Source organism: Aptenodytes patagonicus, chromosome 13 (genome assembly GCF_965638725.1).
Source record: "Aptenodytes patagonicus chromosome 13, bAptPat1.pri.cur, whole genome shotgun sequence".
Taxonomy (NCBI): Eukaryota; Metazoa; Chordata; class Aves; order Sphenisciformes; family Spheniscidae; genus Aptenodytes; species Aptenodytes patagonicus.
In genome coordinates this window covers 16,383,524-16,410,729 of record NC_134961.1, presented here as the reverse complement: position 1 = coordinate 16,410,729, position 27,206 = coordinate 16,383,524, and the positions used below count along the sequence as shown (strand labels likewise).

At 41.3% G+C, this 27,206-nt stretch overlaps 1 protein-coding gene across 1 annotated transcript in view; it reads right to left on the bottom strand.

Annotated features, from left to right (window-relative positions):
• Positions 1–27,206, bottom strand: part of LOC143166699 (uncharacterized) — a 114,581-nt gene that overhangs the window by 5,380 nt on the left and 81,995 nt on the right. The window contains exons 51-69 of the mRNA XM_076351292.1: positions 26,330–26,411; positions 25,578–25,715; positions 24,686–24,848; positions 22,744–22,865; positions 21,200–21,340; positions 20,032–20,145; positions 19,515–19,643; positions 18,862–19,023; positions 17,591–17,755; positions 16,312–16,477; positions 14,790–14,974; positions 8,009–8,101; positions 7,520–7,724; positions 6,384–6,571; positions 5,578–5,675; positions 4,990–5,174; positions 3,710–3,912; positions 3,011–3,200; positions 2,220–2,329 (exon numbers count right to left, since the gene is read on the bottom strand). Of these exons, the coding sequence (XP_076207407.1) occupies positions 2,220–2,329; positions 3,011–3,200; positions 3,710–3,912; positions 4,990–5,174; positions 5,578–5,675; positions 6,384–6,571; positions 7,520–7,724; positions 8,009–8,101; positions 14,790–14,974; positions 16,312–16,477; positions 17,591–17,755; positions 18,862–19,023; positions 19,515–19,643; positions 20,032–20,145; positions 21,200–21,340; positions 22,744–22,865; positions 24,686–24,848; positions 25,578–25,715; positions 26,330–26,411 (2,839 nt within the window). The remainder of the gene's footprint in view (positions 1–2,219; positions 2,330–3,010; positions 3,201–3,709; positions 3,913–4,989; positions 5,175–5,577; positions 5,676–6,383; positions 6,572–7,519; positions 7,725–8,008; positions 8,102–14,789; positions 14,975–16,311; positions 16,478–17,590; positions 17,756–18,861; positions 19,024–19,514; positions 19,644–20,031; positions 20,146–21,199; positions 21,341–22,743; positions 22,866–24,685; positions 24,849–25,577; positions 25,716–26,329; positions 26,412–27,206) is intronic.

Genomic DNA, 27,206 nt, shown 5'->3' with positions numbered 1-27,206 from the left:
CAAAAGCTGATGATACCAAATATTAACAGAACTAGTAATGAGCAGCATTTGCTAAAGTTTCTTAGGATTTGTTTTGACTGAATGTTGGGTTTAGTACTCTGTATCAGATCAGCAACTTACTATTTTTTTAATCAGTAAATTCCTGGCAAATCTTTGAGTTTAGAAGTTCTTTAAGCAAGTGTAAACTCAAGTTATTTTAATTACTAAGAAAAATTAACTGCCAGTTTAATCTCTCAGATAACCCTCATCCTGCAGGAGTCAGACATTTGCAGTCTCCTTATTAACCTCCTCATTTGTACAGCAGCTGGTCTTGTAACACTAGAAATTCAAGGACGTCGTTTGCAAGGTCAGTGTATGAAGAAGGCTTGTAATAAAGCTCCTGGTGGCGAGTTGCCAGTCTGAGTTTATAGCTCGGTGTGAGGTGACTCCAGCAATGCAGAGACTGACTGCTTTTATTTCAGGCTTCGGTACCTGGCCAGATTTAACCTGACTGTGTTTTCTCTTTCTGTACTGCATATAGTTGTGCTAAAACTTCTGGTCAGGAAGGATTTTTGCAAGCTCCATTTTATCAGCACAGCTGAATACACTGCCTGTTTGAACTGGGTATTTCCACCGTATCATCTCTTCCCAACGCTTTAGAAAAGTTTCTAAGACTTTGCATGAATTTGTGACTTGGCGCATTCGTATTTCTGGCCATTGCTTTAATGATCTATGACAACAGTACATTATTGGCAAGTGAGTCTTTTTATTACTTTTTTCTGAAGGGGATATGACCGCAAACAGCACAGAGTTCAGCTAGAGTCATCTATAAATTTTTCTTGGCAGTATACAGCACTTGCAAAGATGCCATGGCCCACAAATAAAACCTACCAATCAATAGTGTAAACTCAGCCATTATGCCATCAGCCACTTCAAGGACATACGTGACTTCCCAGCTTGTTTATGACAGTGAGTTTCTTATGTATTGCTTTTAATTGATTATTATTTTTAGTTCAACTTCTCTGGGTAGTTTTGCATTAGATGGTTGCATTGTTATGAATACATTAGAAGTTAGTATTTGTAGCAATTAAGAAAATTATACCTACAGTCAGTCACATCATGATCCCGCCCCATTATTAACATAAACATAGGCTGCAAACTCATTAGATCTCTCCAACAGCAAGGAAAGGTACAAGATACTTGCAGCAATCCTCTTTTTTAAAGTACAGTACTGAAATAAAGCTGAAAATAGTAGCATTTCTGTGCCCAGAACTCGGACATCTTCTGGTGAGAGAAGATAAAGGGAAGAGTCACAAAATCTTATTACTACTAAGATGCTGGTTTCTTTTTTTTGTAATAGATTCTCAGATTAAGCTTGAAGGGATTTAGAGGATCCTGTCAACATGGCTTGAGAGCACAGTAAGGCTACTTTTTTTTTTGGGGGGGGGGGTCAGTTGCATTCACAAATGGCTATGTGCACCTGAATGTTTTCAGATTTAGATTATTTTCAGCTGAAGATAAATTACATGAATTAAGGTTAAGTCTCTTTGAAGCAAAGAGGCATAACATTACTGGTATAAAAGAGTTACAACATTTATTTAAGGTAGTTATAGGAAGTCCTTTTATGCAAGTTAATAACTGAATCAGTAGCAGCTAACCCTCCAAAAAAGTCTCAGTGCTTAGTGGTATGAGGATGGAGAGCAACTTTACTAGTTACTGGTTTTGAAAGTTTTGTTCGTTGATAAGATGAAAAGCAGGAAGAACAAAAAAAATTAAGAGGCTCAACCTACCCCAGCTACAACAAACGGCTCTAAAGAAAACTTCAAGAGGGAAAACTTCCTGGTACAAACTGGCCTGACCGATGAACATACAGATTTGTCCCAGACCAAGTACCGCCTTGCCCTGCATTCCAGAAAGTGGTGTTCTAAGTAGGAAAACATCAAAGATACTTGGTTCCAACATCACTTTCTTCTAATAGCAGAAGCAGCCTCCATGTTTTACCTTACCACTTAGGCCAAAAATGCTCAACACCTATCTACAGGGAATTCTGGTATGGTTTTTAGCAAATATGTGCAACCTTTTCCCTGGTTAAACACAGGAAAACAAATTATATACAGTATGCTGCTGTTTTCACTATCTAGGTTTAGTTCATCTAAGCCAAAAACAGTATGGCGCATGTTGCCCTTTGTGCTCCAGCACCATTGGTACTCTGCATAGAAAGAAGCCCCTCAGCTCGTTACCTGCCAGCTCTGTGTGAACTCTTGCACGTTGTCAGTGAAGGAACGATTAGGAAGTATCCATTCATTTCCAGCTTCATTATCATTGGTACCAAAGAGCCCAGCTGAAATACCTGGAATGAATTGAAATAGAGTAAAATAGTAGTTGTCATGAATAGACATGAGAAAATTTTAGAAGCTGTCGCTGGGCTCCGATTATTCTGTACAGTAGAATATTATTATTCTGTACTTTTCCTGTGGAAGAGGGAAAGTATGCCCAGGCATCCACTGTGGATTTTTCTCAGACTGCATTGTCATCTTGTTTGTTAGCTGTTCATTTGCTTCTCCTGACCAGATAAAGGCATCGTATCCATTCTCTGCTAATCTCAGGGGGTCAGAGTTTTAGAATAGTGTGGGGAACGTATTCCAAGTATTCCAAAAACCCTGGAAGCTTTTAGGCCTCCCTCTTTCATGCTCTTGCAGGTTTGAGAAGATAAGCCTGCTATAAGAGCAGTGATTCTCAGACAGGGCTTGGGGTTGGGCTGACTGCATTACATCTACCCCCTATTTCTATCTATCCATCTGCTTTACTGCATTGAAACAATAGTAACCGAGGTAAACACTCGCTGTTCTTACTGGAATGATACATACTGTGCTTTATTTGGCAATAACTGGCAATGCCTGGGGCCATTTCCAGGGCGTGTATAAATGAAGAGGGGAAAAGCAAGTGAAAGACAACCCACATGCTGCTACTACAGGTGATGACAATTTGGAGATACAGAAAAAATGATGCAAGCTGTATGATCAATACTCACCGTGGTGCCATCCAGCCAGAGTGACAGTACAGAGATCATACTGAAAGTCACAAGAGACAGAAACTCCTTTCTGATTAGACACTTCTATTTTGTTGGTTTCTCTCCTTGAATGAGTGGTATTCGTTTCAAGGGATTGATCCAGTACTTGGCAGTTCTCTTCCATAAAGGAAAAGTTATACATCTTGGATATCTGTTTTAAAACGAAAATGCTGTTTCAAATATGTCACAATGAAAGTTGAATGACAGGCAAGCTCAGTCTGGGTTTGCAGGTGGGATGGGGTCAACTCTGCTCAGCCCAGAGTTAGGGAATAAGAACAGGCTTGTGTTAAACTTCTGAAAGAGCAGGAAAGCACAAAGCCTCCCAGGTACACCGAGGCCATGGGCCCAGTTTGTTCTCCAGACCTCTCTAACTGCCATTCTCTTAGACCATGTAAGAGGAAAGCTGAAAATTTTGTCAAGCCTCTTATTTTAAGTACCCAGAGAGCAAAGAGGCAGCCCTTGAGTTAAAACTAGTTTTGTTTTGGGGAGTTATTTCCTGATTAAAAAGTGGTTACTTTCTAGCACTTACATCTAAGAGCTGTTGTGATCTATGTTTTGAGCATTAATATTTTATTTTGAAGACTTTTTTTTTTGGTTGGTTGGTTGGTTGAAGATAATTTCTGGTCTGCAAAGGAAGAATGTTTGGCTTTCCCCTCCTACCTTCAGTCTTGGGTAGATACTGATCACAGTCCGGTTCATCTCCACATACAGTGATCTTGAGTTACTAGTTTCCTCATTTAGTATTACAGTGAAAGTATTACGAACAAAATCCTTGGCAAGAAGTACACTGCACTTTGATGCCAAATCGTAAATTTTTCCATCGAAAGTCATAAGGTGCTTGGTCCCCATTAACATAGCATGATCTAGAGAACAGTATTTCAGAAGAAACATCAGTGAGATTTTCCACAGAGCAGTAAGTGCTGTGCTACTACTTGCGTAGTACAGCACAAACAGCTTCTGGCTGTCATACTCTTAAAATAATTTCTCAAGTTATTATTACATTTTAATTAGTTACAAGTTGCTCTGCAACAAAAATTTCTCCAGAAAGGAAACAATCTAGTAACTTCTTTTTCATTATAGATCCACCTGAGTGTCCTAAAATGTTGAGAAACATGAATTAGGATTCAAAGCTCATCTTGATTTACAGTCATGCTACTTGATAGTCATATTTTAAGCCTTCCCCCCCCCCCCCCATATACACATTATACATTCCTATGCAGAAAACAGCAAGAATATCAACTGTCTCAAAAAATACCCTGCCAAACCAGAGCATCAAGCAGAGATGCAGTCCAGGAAACCCTGCTGATGTATCACTGAGACTATCTGGTCACCAGGACCTACTTTCAGTGCCCTCCGTTGTGGCTGCCTACTGGGAGGAAGCCTTTAAAAATGGCTCTTTCTGGAAAAGCCATTATCTACAAGGGACAGCTGGGACTGTTAATGCAGTCTTCTAGCATTTAGCAATGCTTTTTCAGGTAATAATGTCTCTGAAGTTTTGGTAGGGCTGAGCTTTTTCATCCTAGAGTCAACAAAAGTGATGTCACCAGTTTCAAAGTATGGACAAAGCCTCCATGGCAAGACCCAGGGCCAACAGGTATGACTGGCATTGAACCATAGCATCAACTCACAAAAGCGTACAGGTAAGAGATAAATGCCACCTGCTGATTTCTAGTCTCAACAGTAGGAAGTGTAAAGAGTTGCAAAATTTGCATGAACGTTAAGTAGAGGAGTGTTTATTGCATGTCAGCTTTACCCAAAATGTTGATATTATACATACAATTATTGTTTTACAAGAAAGACTATATATAAAGTTTATAGGAAAATTATTAATTAGTGATCATCTCTATGTAAACTACTATTCTAAATACGATTTGTAAAATTTAGAACTAAGCAGAAATAGACTCAGTTACAAAACAAAGCAGCAGTTTGAAGGGGCTTACATTCAAAGGGACTCTCCATCATCCTCCGTTTGAATCTATAATACTCTCCAACTATGTTGATATTGTAGAGGTCTTGGAGAGGCCTCATTAGCTTTTCTTCAATGAGATAATTAGTAATATTTGCCAGACCCAGGGAGTGGTCTGCTGTAGGAAGTACTGGCAGTTTTACTGCCACTGAACAGTTCCTGTAGAATACAAACAAAACAGCATGTGCCCTTATTTGCTAAGCTGATGAAATGCATCTGCTTTATTATTAGAAATGTGGAAGTGAAATATTCACAAGAACTGTAGTCTGGTTAGCATGGCAAAACGACGATACACAATGGCTAAGACCTGCAATGCACCATGCCATATAAGGCCAGTTATCATAGTGATTGCTATTCTGTTTGCTGCCAAGTAGCTGCTTTTGAAATGCAGCCTGTCCCGGCAGCCAACAAAAATGAACATTACGGTGTGATGCCATGTGCCCAAAGCAAAGAATGGTCGGGTGGTCATCCGCAACCCTCAGCATACAAGTTGATGTAACCATGCACATATCCAGTTAGAACGCTACCCGGCAGCAGGGGTCCTGCAAAAAACACCAATTACCTGGCTGAAAAACTGTACAGGTTGAGTAAGGGCTTCCGGATCTTGCTCACAGCTCTAGAAAACATGGCCTCAGCCCACCTGAGCATCTGCTGTGTAGTCTATTGGAGAGCCAGAAAAGGAGATTACAAAACTGACTTCAGTATGGCTTCAGGGCGGGGTCAGTACTTGATAAGGAGTTTTAAAGCAATAGCACTTTAGTGAAATAGCACTTTAGTCTCTCTTGCATTTGTCAGTTGCCTGACAGCATCTTGTCATTTAGAGGTTAATATCCAGAGACAGACATAGTCGTCACTACAGCAACAAATAATGGACAGAAATATATCCTTCCTAAAATAGCATTACTTAAAGTATACCAACACTTCACTGAGTTGAAGCACTTCAGTAGCTTGCAAAGGATTGATATCTTTGTAATATAAATTGGTATCATGATACACCCTTTATGCTCTTCATTTCAACTAGATGAGCCCAAACCTATTTGTACATTATTCGTTGGAATGACAATCCCTCCTCTCTATGGAAGAAAAGCAAAAGTTACGTGAATGACAGATTACTGCTGCTGTCATTTCAACCAAAACTAGTAAAACAACCTCTCCTCTAGCTGGAAAAGGACAGCTTTCAGAGCAGGTCAAATATTTCAAGAACAGTAAATTAGCTGTGCACAAGCTTGTTAGGTGGAAAGATAACTGCGCTATTTCCATAGCAAAAATATTTAACTATTTTTGTGTATCCATAATTCAAAGTTTAGACTTAAATTTGTAGGCCTTGTCTTTCAAACCATTAAAAAAGGAGAATTGAATTATACCAACCATATCCAAGCCTGCTTTCACAACCTTTAATGCCACCTGGATTGGTTCCGTTAGCCACACATCTTTTACAATCCTGGGCAAAAAAGCCTGGATTTTCTTCATGTACTCTTCTGTCTTCTCTTGCCAAACTTCATCCAGTGGCTTCAAGGTTACATCGTAGTAGGCATCCTTCAGAGTTGCTAATGGCTCTGAAGCAAACACATTACATGAATCAAACCCTAGCTAGTATGTTACAGAGTGGCTGTGTGTTTGTTTGTTTGTCTCCCCACAGCTTCCAGCATAAGTGAAGAAGGGACACAGAAAACAGGAAAAGGCAGCTTTGTTTTCATGGCAGTTAGGCACCTTTCACAGCTGTGTGCGTGGACAGCGTTACGAAAAACTGAAAGAGGCATTTAGCCATAACCCTGATCCACTCATACGCCTTAGATTATAAATACATTGCCGCTTTCCAAAATAAATGTAAGGAATGCTTTGCAATATCCCACCATCAGAGCTGTACAGCTCAACCTGAACCTGCTCAAGGAATAACAGGACAGTTTGGTCACAACTAATTTCAAACACGGTATATCAACAAAATCCCACTTTTGTTGGGAAGTGTCTAGAGGTAAGTGGCCCAAAGTGAGGTTTTAATCTTGTGAGAGCTGAAGGTTCTCTCAGCTAATTACAGCTGACCGTATTTCTCAATGGTTTCAATGTGGGCCATAGTCCAGCTGAACAGTGAATTAGTGGCTACCAGATAGACTTGGAAAAAACAGATCAAGTGAAATCTGATTAGTACAAGCATTCAAAACTCCAGGATGGATAGGAACAGCCCTTTGGGAGGAAATGCTTGCCGGGGAACTGTTAGCAGAAATGCTTCAGCTTAAGAATTAGGGCTCTGTTCTCATCCCATTGAACCCAGACTCCTGTGTCCAAGAGAATGCCTCTTCAATGATTTCATTAGAAAGGTGGTCACACTGAGGTTACTTAGAGCTTATTGCATCAAGGGTCCCACTCTGTAAACTAAGAGCCGAGGTCAGCACTTTTTGCTAGATCAAAACAGAAACATTTGTGCTGTTCAGCATCTTTTATACTCGTTTGTTTTGCACTGCACTGACATTGTCCTTATTCTCCTTGCTTTGCATGGTTTTGCTTACTTTGCAATTCCTTCTGCATTTGCTGGACAACATCTTGAATTTTATCCAGGTAAAGCGGGAGCTTGCTTCTCAGTATCTGCCTGATTCCACTTTGCTTCCACACCTGGACGACAGCTCTACCCACACTGTGGAGGAATCCTGCTACCTTCTGCAAGGCTATCGAAGGCCAGCCAGCTGCTTCAGACAGAAAATCAACTTGCTGCACCTCCGGTGGTTCCCAAAAAAGAAGAAATATCAAAATACATAGTGATCACAAGCAAAGCTTTGCCTCCATTCCAAGGCAATTGTGAACTCCTCAGTGTTGGTGCAGAGATATAGGATCTTTACCATGAAACATGTTTTTTGTCTATGTATAAATTGCAGGCTAGCACAGGATTAACCATTTAAATGTTTGAGCAAAACAAAACAACTGCATGCAATATAATGATTTTTAACTAACACTGCATGAACATTTCATGGTGCTTTCACAGATGATGTACAGATACTTACTGATCTCCTGAATCTCCACATGTATCCGTCAAACTTCTTCATCTTCTCCATCAGTTTGGCTTTCAGAAGGCTCCCAATTTCATTAAGTTTGTACTGTGAGAAGATGAATAAAAACCTTGTGTTGTGGTTTAACCTGGCAGGCAGCTAAACACCACACAGCCATTTGCTCGCTCCCCCCCAGTGGGATGGGGGAGAGAATGGGAAAAAAAAAAAAGTAAAATTCATAGTTTGAGATAAAGACAGTTGAATAGGACAGAAAAGGAATAATAATAATAATAATAATAATAATAGAATATACAAAATAAGTGATGCACAATGCAATTGCTCACCACCCACCAACCGATGCCCAGCCAGTCCCCGAGCAGCGGTCGCCACCGCCCCGGCCAACTCCCCCCAGTTTATGCACTGAGCATGATGTCATATGGTATGGAATGTCCCTTTGGCCAGTTTGGGTCAGTTGTCCTGGCTGTGCCCCCTCCTGGCTTCTCGCTGGTGGGGCATGGGAAGCTGAAAAGTCCTTGACTAGTGTAAGCACTACTGAGTAACAACTAAAACATCGGTGTGTCAGGAACATTATTCTTATCCTAAATCCAAAAGACAGCACTGTACCAACTAGTAGGAAGAAAATTAACTCTATCCCAGCTGAAACCAGGACAGTATCCACCCCTTATTCTATACCATCTACGTCATGCCCAGGTCCCACACTTTCCAATACATTTCACTTAATCACCACCACTTTTCCTGTCTTTTGATATATACACACAGCTATCATTCCCTTGGTCTATGGGCCATCCCTATAAAATGCCTGTTGAGTTCATTTAGTCCATGACTTTGGGTTCCATCTGTCTAACAGTCCTTCAGGGCAGGAGGGACGGTGTGTGGTGTTGGATTGTTGCACGCTGAAGCCAGTTCTGGTTCCATCACTGCTGCACTTGCTCGGTTTCATCAAAGTTCATTTCTTCATTAATCTAGGTGATTCTTACTGTAATACTGTTAATATGGCATATAGCCACCATAGAAGCGATGATATACAGTATTATATAGCAATTAGCATCATACAATTTAATTCATTGGCTATTCTCACCCAAAATCAAATCCCCTGGAGGTACACATTGGACTTCCCCATCCTCCCGCATCACCCACCAAGTGCACCCAGGTCCTTGAGCAAAAGCAATCCCACGGGTAGGTTTGTCTTTGCCCAAGGCAGGAATAACCCAGACTGTTTTCCCCAACATATTTATTATGTGCACTACAGGGCCTTTATTCCCATCTACAGTACATAAAAGTTCTGACTGGGCAGGGCCTGCTCAATTGGCAGATCCCCAAGTGTTGACTAACCAGGTGGCCTTTGCTAAATGTGTCCCCCAATGTTGGACCATCCCAGCACCCATTGCTCTCGGCGTAGTCTTTAACAGTCCATTGTATCGTTCACTTTTCCCGGAGGCTGGTGCATGACGGGGGATGTGATACACCCACTCAATGCCGTGCTCTTTGGCCCAGGTGTCTATGAGGTTGTTTCGGAAATGAGTCCCATTGTCTGACTCAATTCTTTCTGGGGTGCCATGTCGCCATAGGACTTGCTTTTCAAGGCCCAGGATAGTGTTCCAGGCAGTGGCATGGGGCACGGGATGTTTCCAGCCATCTGGTGGTTGTTTCCACCATGGTGAGCACATGGCGCTTGCCTTGGCGGGTTTGTGGGAGTGTGATATAATCGATCTGCCAGGCCTCCCCATATTTATATTTCAGCCATCGTCCTCCATACCAGAGAGGCTTTAACCCCTTGGCTTGCTTGATCGCAGCGCATGTTTCACCTTCATGGATAACCTGTGCAATAGTGTCCATGGCCAAGTCCACCCCTCGATCACGAGCCCATCTGTATGTTGCATCTCTTCCTTGATGGCCTGAGGTGTCATGGGCCCACCGAGCTATAAATAATTCACCCTTATGTTGCCAGTCCAGATCCACCTGAGACACTTCAATCTCAGCAGCCTGATCCACCTGCTGGTTGTTTTGATGTTCTTCAGTGGCCCGACTCTTGGGTACGTGAGCATCTACGTGACGGACTTGTACAACCAGATTCTCTACCCGGGCAGCAATATCTTGCCACAATGCGGCAGCCCAGATGGGTTTGCCTCTGCGCTGCCAGTTGCTCTGCTTCCATTGCTGCAACCACCCCCACAGGGCATTTGCCACCATCCACGAGTCAGCGTAGAGATAAAGTACTGGCCACTTTTCTCGGTCAGCAATGTCTAAAGCCAGCTGGATGGCTCTCACCTCTGCAAACTGACTCGATTCACCTTTTCCTTCAGCAGTTTCTGCGACTTGTCGTATCGGACTCCACACAGCAGCCTTCCACCTCCGATGCTTTCTCACAATACGACAGGACCCATCAGCGAACAGGGCATATTGCTTCTCATTTTCTGGTAGTTTATTATCCATTGGAGCCTCCTCAGCACGCATTACCTCCTCCTTTGGCGATATTATGAAATCTTTGCCTTCTGGCCAGTCCATGATCAATTCCAGGATTTCTGGGCGACTGGGGTTTCCTATTCGAGCCCGTTGTGTGATCAGTGTGACCCACTTACTCCACGTAGCATCAGTTGCATGATGTGTGCAGGGGATCCTCCCTTTGAACATCCAGCCCAGCACCAGCAGTTGGGGTGCCAGGAGGAGCTGTGCTTCAGTGATGATCACTTCTGAAGCAGCTCAAACCCCTTCATGTGCTGCCAATTTTTCAGTTGGAGTATAGAGGGCCTCGGATCCTCTGTATCCCCGACTCCAAAACCCTAGGGGTCGACCTCGAGTCTCCCCTGGTGCTTTCTGCCAGAGGCTCCAGGTAGGGCCATTCTCCCTGGCTGCGGTGTAGAGCACGTTTTTTATATCTTGTCCTGCCCAGACTGGCCCAAGGGCTACTGCATGAACTGTCTGCTGTTTAATTTGTTCAAAAGCTTGTTTGAACAAATGGGGCCCCTTGCTCAGGGCCCCATTTGAAATCGTTCTTCTTCTGGGTCACTTGATAGAGAGGGCTTACGATCAGACTGTAATTTGGAATATGCATTCTCCAAAAACCCACGACGCCTAAGAAAGCTTGTGTTTCCTTTTTGCTAGTTGGTGGAGACATGGCTGTTATTTTGTTGATCACATCCATTGGGATCTGACAACGTCCATCTTGCTATTTTATTCCTAAAAACTGGATCTCCTGTGCAGGTCCCTTGACCTTACTTTGTTTTATGGCAAAACCAGCCTTCAGCAGGATTTGGACTATTTCCTTCCCTTTTTCAAAAACTTCTCCTGCTGCATTGCCCCACACGATGATGTCATCAATGTATTGCAGGTGTTCTGGAGCCTCACCCTGTTCCAGTGCAGTCTGGATCAGTCCATGGCAAATGGTGGGGCTGTGTTTCCACCCCTGGGGCAGTTGGTTCCAGGTGTACTGGACGCCCCTCCAAGTGAAAGCAAACTGTGGCCTGCACTCTGCTGCCAAAGGGATTGAGAAAAGCGCATTAGCGATATCAGTTGTGGCATACCCACCTGGCTGCCTTTGACTCCAGTTCGTACTGAAGTTCTAGCATGTCCAGCACGGCAGCACTCAGCGGCGGCGTGACTTCGTTCAGGCCACGATAGTCTACTGTTAGTCTCCACTCTCCATTAGACTTTTGCACTGGCCATATGGGACTGTTAAAGGGCGAGTGAGTCTTGCTGATCGCTCCTTGGCTCTCCAGTCAACAAATCAGCTTATGGATGGGAATCAGGGAGTCTCGGTTGGTGCGATATTGCCACCGGTGCACCGTGGTGGTAGCAACTGGCACCTGTTGGTCTTCGACCTTCAGCAACCCCACAATAGAAGGGTCCTCCGAGAGACCAGGCAAGGTGGACAGCTGTTTAATTTCTTCCGTCTCCAAGGCAGCTATACCAAAAGCCCACCGGTACCCTTTTGGGTCCTTGGAATACCCTCTCCTGAGGTAGTCTATGCCAAGGATGCACGGAGCATCTGGGCCAGTCACAATGGGGTGCTTCTGCCACCCATTCCCAGTTAGTCTCACTTCATCTTCCAATGCAGTTAGCTGTTGGGATCCCCCCATCACTCCAGAAATACAGACGGGTTCTGCCCCTATACAGCTTGATGGCATTAGGGTACACTGTGCACCGGTGTCTACTAGAGCCTTATACTCCTATGGGTCTGATGTGCCAGGCCACCGAATCCACACAGTCCAGTAAACCCGGTTGTCCCTTTCCTCCACCTGGCTGGAGGCAGGGCCCCTCTAGTCCTGGTCATAGTATTCGTTACTCACTTCTTGTAAATGTGAATCAAAAGTCCCTTTATTAAGATTGGAAGTAGGATCAGCCCTTCTACTCTGTCTGGGGAACTGCTCACTGGAAACTGGAGCAGCAATTTTCCTGGAAGAATCCCCTTCTGTGATTGTTTTCCCTTGCAACTCACGTACCCGTGCCCCTAGGGCTGAGGTAGGTTTTCCATCCCACTTCCTCATGTCCTCTCCGTGGTCACGCAGGTAAAACCACAGGGTGCCCCGTGGTGTATATCCACTATATCCTCTCTCTTGAGCAGAGGGACACTTACTGCTAATGGCTGAGATACTGGTCTGTACAGGTGGGGGGTAGGACATATCCTCTTCGAATCACTGGAACTCCCGGGACAGTTTCTCAGCTAACACGTCCAGCAGTTTCTCCACAGCCGAGATGCAGACCCATAGGGAGGAAGAGAGACTTTCTTCGAATTGCTATAGTTGGCCAGCCAATTCATCCACCGTTTGCTCCTCTCTGTCTTGCCAGGTCATCACTGCCAATGAGTTGGCATATGATGATGGTGTGCTCCGTACAAACTCCTGCCAGATGGGTTGTGTGCACTTGACTTCATCTGGGTCTTCCAGGCTACCGGCCCTTTTATCCCAGCATCGGAGCAGCCAGGTGACAACATGCTCGCCTGGATGACGACTGAAATCTTTTCGCATATCTCACAGCTCACTCAAGGATCGGGTGGTTACCATCTCATTTATGGGTTCTGCCTCTTCCTCCTCCTGTTCTCGTGATGACCCTGGTTCATCTTCGTCCCTTACTAAGCAAATTGATTTTCTTGTGTATTTCTTCTTGTGTATAAGGGCGACTGATACCAGCACGGGTTGATTCTCTGGTTCAGCTGCAGTGCCTGTTGCCGGGATTTGAGTAGCTGCAGTGCCTGTCACAGGGGCTGGAGTAGCCGCAGTGCCTGTCACGAGGGTTGGAGTAGCCGCAGTGCCTGTCGCAGGGGTTGATCCCTGGATGGTACTCTTAAATAGTTGTTTAGCCTTAAACAAGACCTGAACCACATTCAGGAGACACAGCAATAGGACCATGCTGGTTTGAACATCCTAAGGATATTAAAAGAGCTGTTGTAACTAGCCTGAAGGAGAAAGGGAAGGTGAAGGAGCCGGGGAAAGTGTCCCCCCCCATCTCCCCCCTAGACTGGTTCCCTGAGGAGAAAAGGTAAAAGGTGTAGTTATTAATAGTTTCCAAAAAGTGGCTCCCGAGGTATGGAGATGACGGCAATGCTGAGTACAAATACAAACGTACAAATACAAAAATTAGTCTCAAGACCAAAAATTTTATCACATCACAAACCAGTAGTGTTACACAATGCAGCAAAATGATATCCTTGATCCAGCTCCCAGAGGTGATACAGGGAACACATACAACAAGTAAGGTGTTACATAACACAACTTTGAGAGCAAGCACAACAACTTTAAGAGTAATCAACATTGTGACCAGCGACTGTTAAACCAATATGATGAATGCTTATAACAAATTTGCCTTAACATGCTCTGGTCAGATCTGTCGTTATCTCAACCCTCCGTGTCCCATGTTGGGCACCAAAAGGACTGTTGTGGTTTAACCCGGCAGGCAGCTGAACACCACACAGCCGTTTGCTCACTTCCCCCCGCGCCCCCCCCCCCAGTGGGATGGGGGAGAGAATCGGGGGGGAGAAGTAAAATTCGTGGGTTGAGATAAAGACAGTTTAGCAGGACAGAAAAGGAAGGGAAAATAATAATAACAACAACAATAGTAATAATAATAAAAGAATATACAAAATAAGTGATGCACAATGCAATTACTCACCACCCACCAACTGAGGCCCAGCCAGTTCCCGAGCAGCGGTCACCACCCCCCGGCCAACTCCCCCCAGTTTATATACTGAGCATGACATGTTACCAACATTATTCTCATCCTAAATCCAAAACACAGCACTGTACCAGCTACTAGGAAGAAAATTAACTCTATCCGTGCCGAAACCAGGACACCTTGAATTTATGATTTAGAATTGCTTGTGCTGGGTCCAAATCACTCAAAGTTTGTACTAGTTTAAATGCCAGCAAGGATCCACAGTGGCCTCCCATTTCTCAGGGAAATGACTTCTGTGTTAAAAGCACATTCAGGAATCCTAATCTTAGTTTTGTAACCAACATGCTGAGCAGCCCTGGAACATTACTGCTGCTCTCGCTTTATTTACTTACCCTCTTCAGAGAATACAACCTTTAGGAGAGGGCCCCATATTTTCTATGCTTTCTAGGTATGGCTGAACTTTTTAATTCTCACCATGGTATCTTTTCACACCAAAGTGAAAAATAATGTTATTATGAGTATAAAATTGCATAATTCCCCTGTTTGCCTGGTTACTCACCAAAACTCACACCTGAAGCCTACCTGGAAGATGCTCCATCAAACTGACAAGATTAAACAATATTCTGGAAAAATCACACTGCAATTAACTGCCACTGAAGGGTCTCACCTCAGCCTTAAGAATTGGATCTCCACATCCATGGGCCAGAAAACTCAAGCTTCCATTAACAGCTGTTAGAGTCATTTGTCCCATGTTTTCTTGCCTTTCACCATTAATGTTGAGATAGGTATTAACGGTAGCCATCTGTTGCCCATCAGTACAAGCACTGACTTCCATTCCTTCTTCCAAATCCCCTTAGAGAATGAAAAGAGAGCACTTCATTTACAGAAACAACACTGACAGACATTGTTTCAAAGCCAGCTTTTTAATTACTTAGGTGATCAATCAGTGTCTGAGTGTGTTAGGTGTGTGTGGAAAAAACACAAGAGGACATAAACAGGAGAAAATTAGATCAGTGTCAGTGTCTGATTTTTCTCTTCTGTGTGGCTTGTGAATGATTTACAAATACAGATTTGCTACTGCAAAGAAAGCACTGAATTAATATAAATCTAAATAATTCCCTCAGTCACAGTGATTCACAGGCTTTTTTCTACTTTAGTCTTCCACTGTCCCTTGTTGCTGACATTTCAAAACAGCTTAGACCATGAATGAAAGAGTGTCAGTCCCTCATCCACCCATCACACACATAAGTTGTTTCTGCCCAAGTAGTGATGAGCATAAGCAGAAATGGTTGGCGAAGTGCGCATAGAATCTGGGTTGAGAGTTGAGTTGAATCATTTCTACAAACGTCTGACTTCAGTAATTCACAAACTAATGGTCTTAATCTGAAATACATCACAGCACTTACAAGTGAGGCCATGAATCTGAGAGAAATTCCACTGCAGAAGTGTGGAATGGCAAATCCATAACAAATCCATAACTGAAACTAGGACTGGGACTGTCGGCAACATGAGTCTGAGACAACTGTCATACCACCAGATCTACCTGGTTTGCACACAAATCTAATGTAGTTGAAGGGTGGATGAGTCACAACAGAAAGCACTTGCAGCAGGTCTCATTCCATCTAAAAGTTAGGCACAGTCTGAGCCAACAGCCCTGTTTCCTCTCTGTTGTCAGTCAGAATTGACTGCTGCTGAGAGAATCATCTGCAGAGGGTGATTTCACACATCCTATTTCATACGTCTGTTTCAGCATGGGGTAGAGTCAGCCTCTGGAGGCGCCTTTCTCTTTCTCTTCATTGAAATTGGTATGTAATGATTATCTTAGACGAGGTACACAACTTTAAGATAGCTAAATCAAGATGAAATGCCCATCTTTGATGGCATGATCCTTCCCTGGCTAGTAATCATACAAATGTCTCCCAAACTGACCCTTGTATAACAAGTTTTATGCTTCAGCTTTTCATTATCTGAAAGACCATAGCTTGAATCGCCATGAAACTGAGCTAGCTTGGCACTAGAGAGACATAGCCTTTCTTCCTGCCTCTTCATACCAATGACAGCTGTGAATCATAGAATCATTGAATATCTCAAGTTGGAAGGGACCCATAAGGATCATCAAGTCCAACTCCCTGCAGGACTACCTAAAACTGAATCATATGACTAAGAGTGTCGTCCGTGAAGGTACGTACCTTTCAAATACCCCACGTAGTACTGAAAACACTCCTTTCCTTTAGAAGCAGCTACTTTTACTTTCTCTTTCTGATCAATAATCCCCTCCACCAGGATTTGGCTCTGAACAGATGAGGAAGCAGCAGTTCCTGTCAGGCCTAGCCAAATATCTTCAAAGGCTCTTAACTGCAGCCATAAAGGAAAAACATTTATTCAAAGCCACCACACATTAATGAATGTTCAGAGATGATGCTCAAATATCAGTGCTTCCCACAGAAGGGTAAGTGGTGAGGGAAATGTTTTCCAATGCTTGTGCACTACACAGGAGTTACACTCTTAAGAGAGGCACAAGCATTGGGATGGTTGGTTCAAGAGCTGAATGACTGGATAGCACAAGGCTTGTGGACAAAATTTTAATGGTAGCAATGAAAGAAACATACTCTAACAGTCAATTCCCTGTGATGCTGCTAATTTGTGCCATTTATTCCAAAACAAAGAATAGAGAAAGCCCAAGCAGAGCAGCTGATACTTCTTTCATCTCCCTTCTTTCTAAAGAGAGAGGGGAAAACAATTTAGTATTTGTCCTAGACTGTTATTGATTAAATCATCATAATTTTGTTAAGGGGTGGCCTATTGTCTCAGTTAATTATGACTGACTACCCACATTCCTTCTGATGAAGAGTTTGGATGGTGCTGACCACATTACTTTTCTGCCCCACTCTGTTGCCACCACCAGCTTCTCCATCTTATTTATTTCACAGAAAATTAAGAGCAAATGCAAAATAGAGGGGGAGAGAAAAAGGAAGAGATTTGCCTCAGAATGAGCATCATATTAGCTGTTCTGTGCCTTTCTTAAGGCCAGTTCTTTTTTCTGGCAAATGATGCTTTGTATGAGTCTCACATTTGTTTCCCTCTTTTTTTTTTTTTTTGCTATGGTGCAATAAAACATGCCTCACCAAACAAACCAGGCGTGCTGAAGAGGGTGAGCTATAGTAACACACAGCCTCTTAAAACTTTTATATACTCCAGTTGATATACACTTACTATATTTGTCACTGAGCTCTGCACATAACTAATGCTGGTGCCTTCCTTTCTCTTCTTGATCATACTGCATGTACATTGCATAACTGCTCCTTTAAAAACAGAACTAAAGAAACCAGGAGTATTTTGTGTTGCCTGTACTTGCCTGCTGTTTTAAAGTCACTGGCTGCATCTGATCAGTTTGGAAGATAGATGGCAGTAGGCCTTTAGAAACCAAAAACCAAACCCCAGTGCCACTAAAATAAAATAAAAACTCACTTCAATTTCCAAAGAATAGTTATTCACATCAGCTGTACTCTGATTTTTCAAGGATACTCCAATCAACCCCTCATCTCTCCCATGATCAGCAAGGTGGAATCTGCCCTCTGATTGCAAAATGATGTTGTCTTTGTTGAGCTGGTGTTTTCCAGAGAAAACAATTACCTAAGTATCAACAAAAAAGGTATTAAAGCTTAATTCTTCCAAAGAAATGGGTTGTACAATGCTAGCAGTCTCATGAAATTACACAATGAAGTGATGAACAAAACTTGTAGTTTCAGAAACCAGCACATCCTCCTTCTCACAGCACTGTCTTACTTCATTACATCTCCGGTTTCTATGGTATAACAAAACATGTTCCATGATTACAGCATAAGACAAGACGAACAGCTGTAATGTAACTATATTTTATTAAAACAAGTTCGTTTTTTTTTTTTGGTCTTATGCTTCTCAACTACTCTAGCTAGGCATTTTGATGCATGCCTTTGAAGAAAAGGATCCAAAAGAATACAGAGGCAGCTGATTTTGAAGTAACATGCATATACATTTTTTGCATTATGAACAGGCACTAACACATCTTGGTCTTGGAAAAAGTTTTCACTGGCATCAGAATTTGGCTGCTGTTTCCCATCGCTAACAGGGTGTGTGTGACCTGCTCTGACAGTAAATGAGGAAACCAACCGAGATGCATTTTAGCCACTGGGAACTGGAAGGAGGCCACTTTTATTACAAGTTTGAAGTTTCGTGTTTGTTGTGAATATCTATAGGCAACTCAGGGGTCCAATATGCACCTAAGGAAGATCATGGATGGGTTTTCGGTTTACATGTGTAATACAAAAATAAATGAAAACTGTAAGGTTTCACTAAGGTTCAAAAATCCATCACTACCAGCAGAGCAGCCATAAAAACCAGTAAACTTTTACCTGCAGGGGAAGGAAAGCACTTTTATTCCTTTCTAGTTTCCTTTTTGATCACTGTTTTGATATCCTCCAGAAACATGAAATTAAAAGACCTTTGAGAGAGGAATAGGAAAGAACGAACATGGAGGAAGTAGGAACGTTTACAACTGTAATAGGACCTATAGACTATACTACAGTGGCAAACACAACCTGTCTGCCTCAACCCATCAAAAGACACTGTTTATTTATGGTTCGTTAAGTTACAGAAGTATGGCAATTCTCGTGAAAAGTTGCAGCTGAGGAAAACTGAGTCTCCAAAACAGTAATTGCATTTAAAGTGAAGCAGGTTCAATATGTTTATGTGACACTTACATTTGGAAGGTCACAGAACTCAAAGCTCGTATAATAGTCCAGGCAAGACGAGTAGTTTGTTTCTATTTTACCCAGAATCTTCTGTTTGGTGCATGAGGTCAGGAAAATATTTTCCAGAACAGCTTCTAACTGAAATTTATCAGGATACAAGAATTGATTTCTCTGCAATGAACCAAGAAAACAAAGTTAAAACATGACAACAGAATCTTAGACACTCCTCCATGCCCACTCATCCCAGCTCTCAACCTCATCCTGTCCCTGTGCTGGCTTTTTTTATTCTAGTAGCTTCAGGGTTTTAACGGAACATTTCCAAAACATAACATTTCCACTTGCCAATGTTTTGGCTTATCAGCACAGTTACTGGTCTCCATCCTACAGAATTAACTCAACAGTTTTGCAAATTTAGGCACAAGTGAGGCCTCTAGTTTGTAAGAACTCATTTTTTCTTAATTATGCTACATTTAGCTTTCTTCTTTTGCAGAGAAATATGTAAAAGGTAAAATGAAATAATGGTATTTCACAGAAAGTGGTACTCTACAGAAGCTTTCTTAAAATCCATTCAAAATTACGTACAAAAACTAAATAAATTCCCATCTATTAAGAACAGCTCCCATAAAAACAGTGAGTTAACAGATACCGCTGCCTTCTCTTACCTCATAAGTTAAATTGTGTTTGAATTTTTTGTCATCCCAGTTCAGATCTAGATATTCATTAAAGAATGCTGATCTTTGCTCTAGAGACCCACATGCATGCAGGTGTTCCATACTTAATACTCTCTGAAGCTGGAAGAGGGAAAAAAATACATATTACTAATTTTCTAAAAAATGTGTTCAGTATATACTAGAGTATGCTTTCTGGGCAAAAATACACCCCTGTGAGAAGCCCTGAAAAGTCTATATCCACAAAAGACTGCTTTAATCTCTACCAAGAAACCTAAGGTGTTGACGATTCTGTCCTGAGGGAAAACTGCATCCCAAATACAAACATATGTGGCAACATGAAACAGAATTCTTCATAGGCTTTATTTTTCTTCCTCTGAGACACGAAAAGAAAAGGTTGACTTCAAGTAAGATTTTCATATGATAACAAGTGCAGAAAAAATTCATTCTGTGAGACTCAAACCCAGAAATTTAGCTACACCCACCCCTTCTTAGACTCAAAGACTTATACCTGACCTGAAGAGAGTGTCATACAGCCATCCCAGGCAGTGATGTTCATCTTTGATTTATCCTCCAGGGTCAGTCGGATGTCAGCAGGCTGCCCACCATTCCCTGTGAGCTGCAGCTGAAACCAGAAGAAAAGGATTTGTCCAGTGAAGCAAGACTAGAACTAGCAGAAGAGCTTGCAGGATGATCTAGCAGAATGATCTCCACCCAGTGGAGACAAAAAGAAACACAATTAAAACTGCGACAGAACAATGTTAAAACTCCATTGAACTCCACGTGGCCTGGAAGCTCAGGGCCTTAGACAAACACACAGGCAAACTGCACTTTTACAACTGAGGCAACAGAAGTCTTTCTGTTATCTTCTCTGAAAGCTGCATTGGGTCTATCATGCATAGCAATTAATGACACCAGTGGAATAATGACACTACAAGAGAATTTATTCCTCTGAATACGATGCTTCAGACCTATTGACTACTTAGTGAAAACAACCTGAGAGCACCCTGTGGCACCACTATGAGTACCAAAAAGAGTCCAGATGAACAAACAGAACATTGTACAGTTTGTGCAGCTTATTATTGAGCAGAAGGACTTCAGCCTCAGCAAATGGAGTGTCCTGGCCCACACAGTGCATTTTCAGACAGAAAATATTCTGTAGTCTTTGATCTTAAAGGATGATTTGTGGAGTTCTTCCTTTTTCCCCATATATGCTTTGCAAGTGCACCTCACAATTATATTTTAAAGCCTTTCTAGTCTCGCACATTTTCACACTTGTGTTGCAATTTCCTATACAGTCCAAAAATTTAGGTTTGCTCTATGTGCATATCAAAGGGTTTCTGGCTTTTTTGGCATGTGGAATAGGAGTTTGTTCACCACTTTCTGGACAAAACCTGCCTCATTTTCATTGCTAGGCTGGCTCCTGTGCACTTCTGGCTTCTTACCATCCAAAATGGGTCAATGCTAAAACTGTAAGACAGATACTGTCAGTGAGCAACAGTTATGCTTAGAAAAGGGAACAATGCTGGTGGTTTGGACACAAGGAGATAATAGCACTTGGTGCTCTTTACGTTTTTCAGGATGATACCTGGTTCTGCAATTCTTTGAGATGAAAGGTACACTAACAGTAAATATAGTATTATAGCTTTGTATTTTGCAGCCCTTTCTCATGATCTCACCTGCTGGTTGTACTTTCTACCTCTTCTTTCTGACAGGGAATGGACCTCCAGTTGCTTCAGAGTGTAATTAAACGGGTGGGCAACAGTGGCTCTGTAGTTCGTACGGTCTCTTCCAAACTTCAGAGAAGATGACACTGATACCTGATCCATATCAACAGATGTAAAAGGAACTTGTGAAATAAAACACCTCTCACATACTGACCTCAAACATACACCCAGTAAGATTTCCCTGTATCTTTTCCTCAGATGAATTTTCTGCGTAAGAAAGTCCTTTTTAAAGTAGTGAGGCAAATTAATGTTCAAATGAGGACATTCTTGCTACTTGAATTTCCTACATGGCACAGCTGAAAGTAAAACTATTCTCTGTATTTTACTAAAATCATGAACCATGCTTAAGTTTGATGAGGCTTAAGTTTGGTCTCATCTTTAGGCACTGTAGGCTCCACTGCCGCAGAGTGCTTAGATGCAGCTTGCAAAGTTGAAGCACAAGAAAAAACATTTGCAGAATCAGGAACTAAATTCTGTAATGTTGCTGGGAGCAAAATATTTTTGTGGAAATTTAAATAGTGGTGGCATTTAAATATACAAAAATACACTCTATACAACTTCTAAAGTAAATTTTGGAATTTTAGCACTTTTTAAAGAATTTAAGAAGTTCTAATTCTTTTTGCAGGCACATTTATGTTTCTGTATGGTAACATATTTTACACATTGTCTTTTATCTTTCCTTTATTCAGAAAACAATGTAATACTCAGCCAAGGTGCTGTATTTCAGACACACATATAAAGATGGCATAGTTAGTTGCAAGTCAGTAAGCTTCCCTATTTAACCACATTTGGAAATCAACTTAACCAAAGTTCTCCTAGTTCTGTCTTTTTTACTATTTATAGCTTTAAAAAACAATGCTTACTTTAAGAAAATAAAAACTGGTTTAAACTGTGCCAAAGCTGTCATTCTCACTAATAAAGAGGAGAATGAAAGAATGAAATACAGAAGAGCTTCAATTGAATCAGTAATGCTGAAAATGCTAAGCACGGGTATGTGTCACACTTCTGTGTGGGTAAACATAGCACAGGTAAACCCTGCAACAGGTAGGTTCTTCATCCTTTTCAACCTCACACTAATGCTCACACTTACTCATTTGTCTTAGATTTTATTTCTTTTCCACTATGCTGCTTTAAACATGACGTTTGTGCTATTCTTTCCATCTACTCTCAAAAGCTGTCCTAGAGCCTTTGAGCGTGTTGGGAATGGCCTTTATCCAGGGCTTTGAACCACATGCATTTCATTGCCTTTGGTTATGCAGCAAGCTGTGGAGTTACTGCAAACAAAAAAAATAGTATGGCCTGAAAATGCTTCCAACAAGAATATTGGCTGCTCATCTTTCATAGTCATAGCCTTTTATACATAGAAGAAGGAGAATAGTTTGCCTCCTACTTGCATTCCCTGGCTTGCTTAATACCCTTTCTTTTTTTAAAAAAAAAAAGAACCACTTGATATTCTTGTAATTCTCCTGACATTTATTTGCTCCGGGCTTCTGTACCTGGTCCTTCTCATTCCAAATGACAGTAAGATCATCCCGGTGACTGTGTGCCGAATGCTTCACATATAAGTTGACCCTGGCATGCCGTGGGAAAGGGATGGAGAGAGGATGGAAAAGTTCCACTACAAGGGAAAAAAGCAAGTAAGTTTTCCCCACCACAAATCATGACTGTTCATTTTCTGATAAAGAAAAAGGCATAGGACATACACTCCCACAGGTAGCAGGGCAACAGTTGGTTCCCAGAGAAAACATGGTCTTTGCTCATACACGCACATGCACCTACCCAACAGCCACAATGACTTCAGTGTGCTGATTTCTGCTGAATATGAAGAAATGTAAGGGAAAACAAGAGTCCTCTATTTACCAGCAAAACAGTAATTACCTGCAATAATTAAAAGATTGATACATACACCCAAAGCAACTTCCAGCAAGAACAGCCAGGAAAGTAATCTTTATGAAGCTGAGATGACCTTACACTGGAAGAGGAACAGCTTACAACTCTCAAACAATAAGTGCAGTTATTTTCTCTACTTTCAGATAACATAGCCTCAACATAAGGGTTTAGCACCTCAAGGTAGTGGCCAGCATGACTAGTGCTCCCCTGCAGTACCCAGTGTAGTAAAGTAACAGAATTTACTACGGTTTCTGAAAAAAGCCTCAGAAATGGGTGACAATAAAATACCAAAAATAAAATTATATTCAGGAGGGACAAAAACATACAAAGGAAGAAGAAAACATAAAAATAAACAAAAATGAACTTAAAATGAAATGGTTTTACTCTCCAAATTCAAAGGGATACTTGGGCAACATTCAGAAAAAATGTTATCTGTGGGATGTGTCTCTTTATGCCTCTAGTGCAGTGACTGAAGAACAAATCTGAGATGTGGGTCACCTCGAAACCCTTTTCTTCTCTCAACTGCGAGAGATTTGCATATAGGTACCCACTTCATAGTGAGTGACTCTGACCACTGGATTACTGGGTTTTTGAGGCTGAATCTTCCTCAAGCTACATGTGCATTTGTGGAGCCGGGAGCATTTCTGGCTAGCAAGTCCAGGTGTACACCTCACACATGTTGCAACCTCACAGCATGGTAAGGCTACAGATCCTATAAAGCTCCTCCTCAGCGCCTTGACTCCTCCTGGAAGGAAATACATATGTTTCTTTTCCAGTACTTTCCAACTGGATCCTTAAGTCATAAAATTACAGAGCCAAGACCCTGATCTACGCTGCAGAGTGTACTGCTGCTCATACTACATGTATTCTCCCTGTCTCCCACCAAAGTTGTTTGTGTTTGTGAAAAAAATGAAACATTCACTGGCACAGAACTATGGAACTATTTTATTCAAAATAGAACCATCAGGAAGAGGAGAGGGACAACCCCACACATTGGATTTCTCATTCAAATCACTGCTCTGAATGAAACCAAATGCAGATGTGAACCCCACAGCCACCTCCCAGCTAAGTATCCTAGAACCTTGGCTGGAATGAAAGTAGCTGCAATACTTTAACTCTCTTCTCTGTTTACAAATGGTGTCTTGTCCAAAACTAGTTCCTAGGTTTCCTTTGCTCTTCATTAAATATTTAAAATATTCAAAAGCAAATATAAAAATAAAACCAAATGTTTCACTTAATCCAGAGCACTTCTGAAATTTGTTGTAAAATAACAGTAGACATTTTAATCTGTTGATGACTTTTCACTCTGGCCAAACTCTTTCCTGGCACTACTGAAGTTTATTTAAGCTTTACATTCCATATCCACAAAGCAGAAATAGTGTTCTGAAGTGGACGTTTCTAACAGCCAAACTCATGATTTTAAAGCAAATAAGATCTTAGAAGGCCCGGATTGAAACCATTTGAATATGCATTTTGAAATCAGATTTATGTGATTTAGTTTATTTTATAGTCTGCTATCAACACTGGCAAAAGACTTGAGAAACCTACCCTGAACGTCATGACCTCCAGGCAACTTTGGGAAGAGTCCAGTGTAAGTGCCTGTGACCTTTACCTCTTTGCCATCCCACAGAGCAATGTGCCTCAGCATACGTGTTCTGTTGCCTTTTTGGTAAACCATCATCAACACAAGCTGCCTTGGAAGAATTTTTAACTAAAAATAAAAGAGGGGAAACATATTAAATCCCAAGTTCTCTGAAAAGTTAAAAACCTAAGTATGTAATTTTGATACTGTAAAGTCCTATGGAATCTAGCTTTAGAAATGTCGTTACAAAAGGTCTAGTACAATAATACGCTAAGGCCCACTGCTTTTGTATAAGCAACTACTCATTTCTACTTGACTTCATTTCTAAAGTAAGTCACCTTCACACATAATGGAACATACATAAACAACTGAGTATCCCCTTTACAATAGTCTTTTCTTATTATATATTTTGATTTTCTCTCTCTTTTTTATCTCACTGAATAATTCTTACATCAAGAGCACGACCATTACAGAATAAATCCAGCAGATAGCACAAACAATAATATCTATTTGTGACATCTTTTCTTCCTTATTTAGAAAAAGAAATATGTGCAGAACCTGCATAATAAAAATTGGCAATTGGCCAGTTTGTAATATATTATTTTTATCCTATATATGTGCTCCATCTATAGGAGCAAACAAATATAAAACCAAACAACAGTTTATATCATTGGACACCCAACTAATGTACAGTCGAATGCTTGCTCATGCTACTGGAGAAATCAAGGGCAAAACACTTCATAGCAGCTGGAGCTGTATTTGACCTTCACTGTTTGGCAGCCAGCATCCTGAATGCCACACTCCATAAACAGGGCCAGTCACAGCTTGCCTTTTGCCATCTGAGTTGATGATACCAACCTGGGACATTGTCTGTATTATTTCAATGACATTAGTGTAGCTGGTTCCAGTGAAAGTTAGCTTAGCTGTAACATTGAAATCCTTTTTTTCCATCCTGACGTAGAGTTTGCCTTTTGCTTCACTCATGTCATAATTTACCTTTTCAAGTTCCCGTTAAATTAAAAAAAAAAAGAGAGAAATAGAGAGAGACAAAATAAACTTAAATATTGTGCTCGCATTCTTCGCACAGTATGTTATATTATGGTCCTCAGGACCTAAGAGAGATCTGATTTGTCATTTTCTCTTATGTTCACATTATAGAAGGCACAGCTACAAAATAGTGTAAACTGAATAACACGCATAAGAAATTAGTTTTTATGTGAGGAGGAGTAACTGTGCTGCATTTGCCTGACGACCCCATTCATCTTCCTTGCCTATCCTTGCTGTTGTGTATTTCTGCACTGCAAACAGCCAATATCCAGAACTGCTTTCTGCCCAGTCTCTCTTTCCTTAGTAGCCAGAATAATTAAAAACGTTCCTGAGACGAGTCTACCAGAAGTCATAATTAATGCAGATGCACAGAAGCAGAGTCAAATGGAATAAATGCTTTCCAGTAGGTTGGGATTCTTAGCATCTTTGAAAACATGAACATCCTCAACAACAACAAAAAGGTCAGAGATACTAGTACTAGAAATAATGCAGCTTGACTCCTAAAATATTAGACAAGTCTAATTTGTAGCGATGTATGTGACAGATAACTTGCAGATAGTTACCTTAGAAGATAGTTCTGCTGCACTGGGGAAGTACTGTAGAAAGAAGGGATGAGTCTGGAGTGCTTTTACATTCAACTCTTCACTAAAGGGAAGAAACGTACTTTTGTTCAACAATATTTCAGAAAGTCCACTCTCACTGACAGCACAAGTTCATCTGAGTAATCTCTGACTCTGCCACAGCTTTTAGAGTCACAAATCGCAGTACCTTCCACTGAACACCTACCCAGCTCACATTTTTTGATGCATTCATACAAAGGTAAAGGAGACCAAACAGCAGTGCCACCTCTGACCTCAGTAAAAAATCTGCGTGTGCATGCGAGAGACAGAACGTGGCCCACTGGATCAGAAATTACTTTGGCTAGTAATTTACTAGCCATAGTAAATGCATCAGCTTTTTAAAAATGAGATAGATATTTTGGAATCTGACTTTGCAAGCATTGTCATGGTTTCCAGACTTAGAATTTACAATTATTAGAGAGTTTAACAGAACTTACAAGACTTTTCAGTGCAAAGGTCTTTTGCTAGAAATTTAAGAAATATCTGAAATACCCCAAGGCTGAAAATATTACACCTCTCAAACACCCTTCAAAAGCCTAAAGTTTTGTTTATATGCTATACCAAATATTTCTGTTTAGACACTGATTATCAGACTCTTTTGAAGTAAAGAATTATTCTACTCATTCTTCATTTCTTTAAAGAACTTTGAAAATTTTTAGAAGACAGAAAAAAATAGAGAAATTAGCACAGCAGATACAGCCATAATGGTATCAACTTAGAAAACTGAGTCTTCATAATTTTACAAGGTTCAACTATGCCAAAACGATTTAATACGATTTAAAGTTACATCAAGTTAGGGTGTATTTTTAAGTATTTGTCT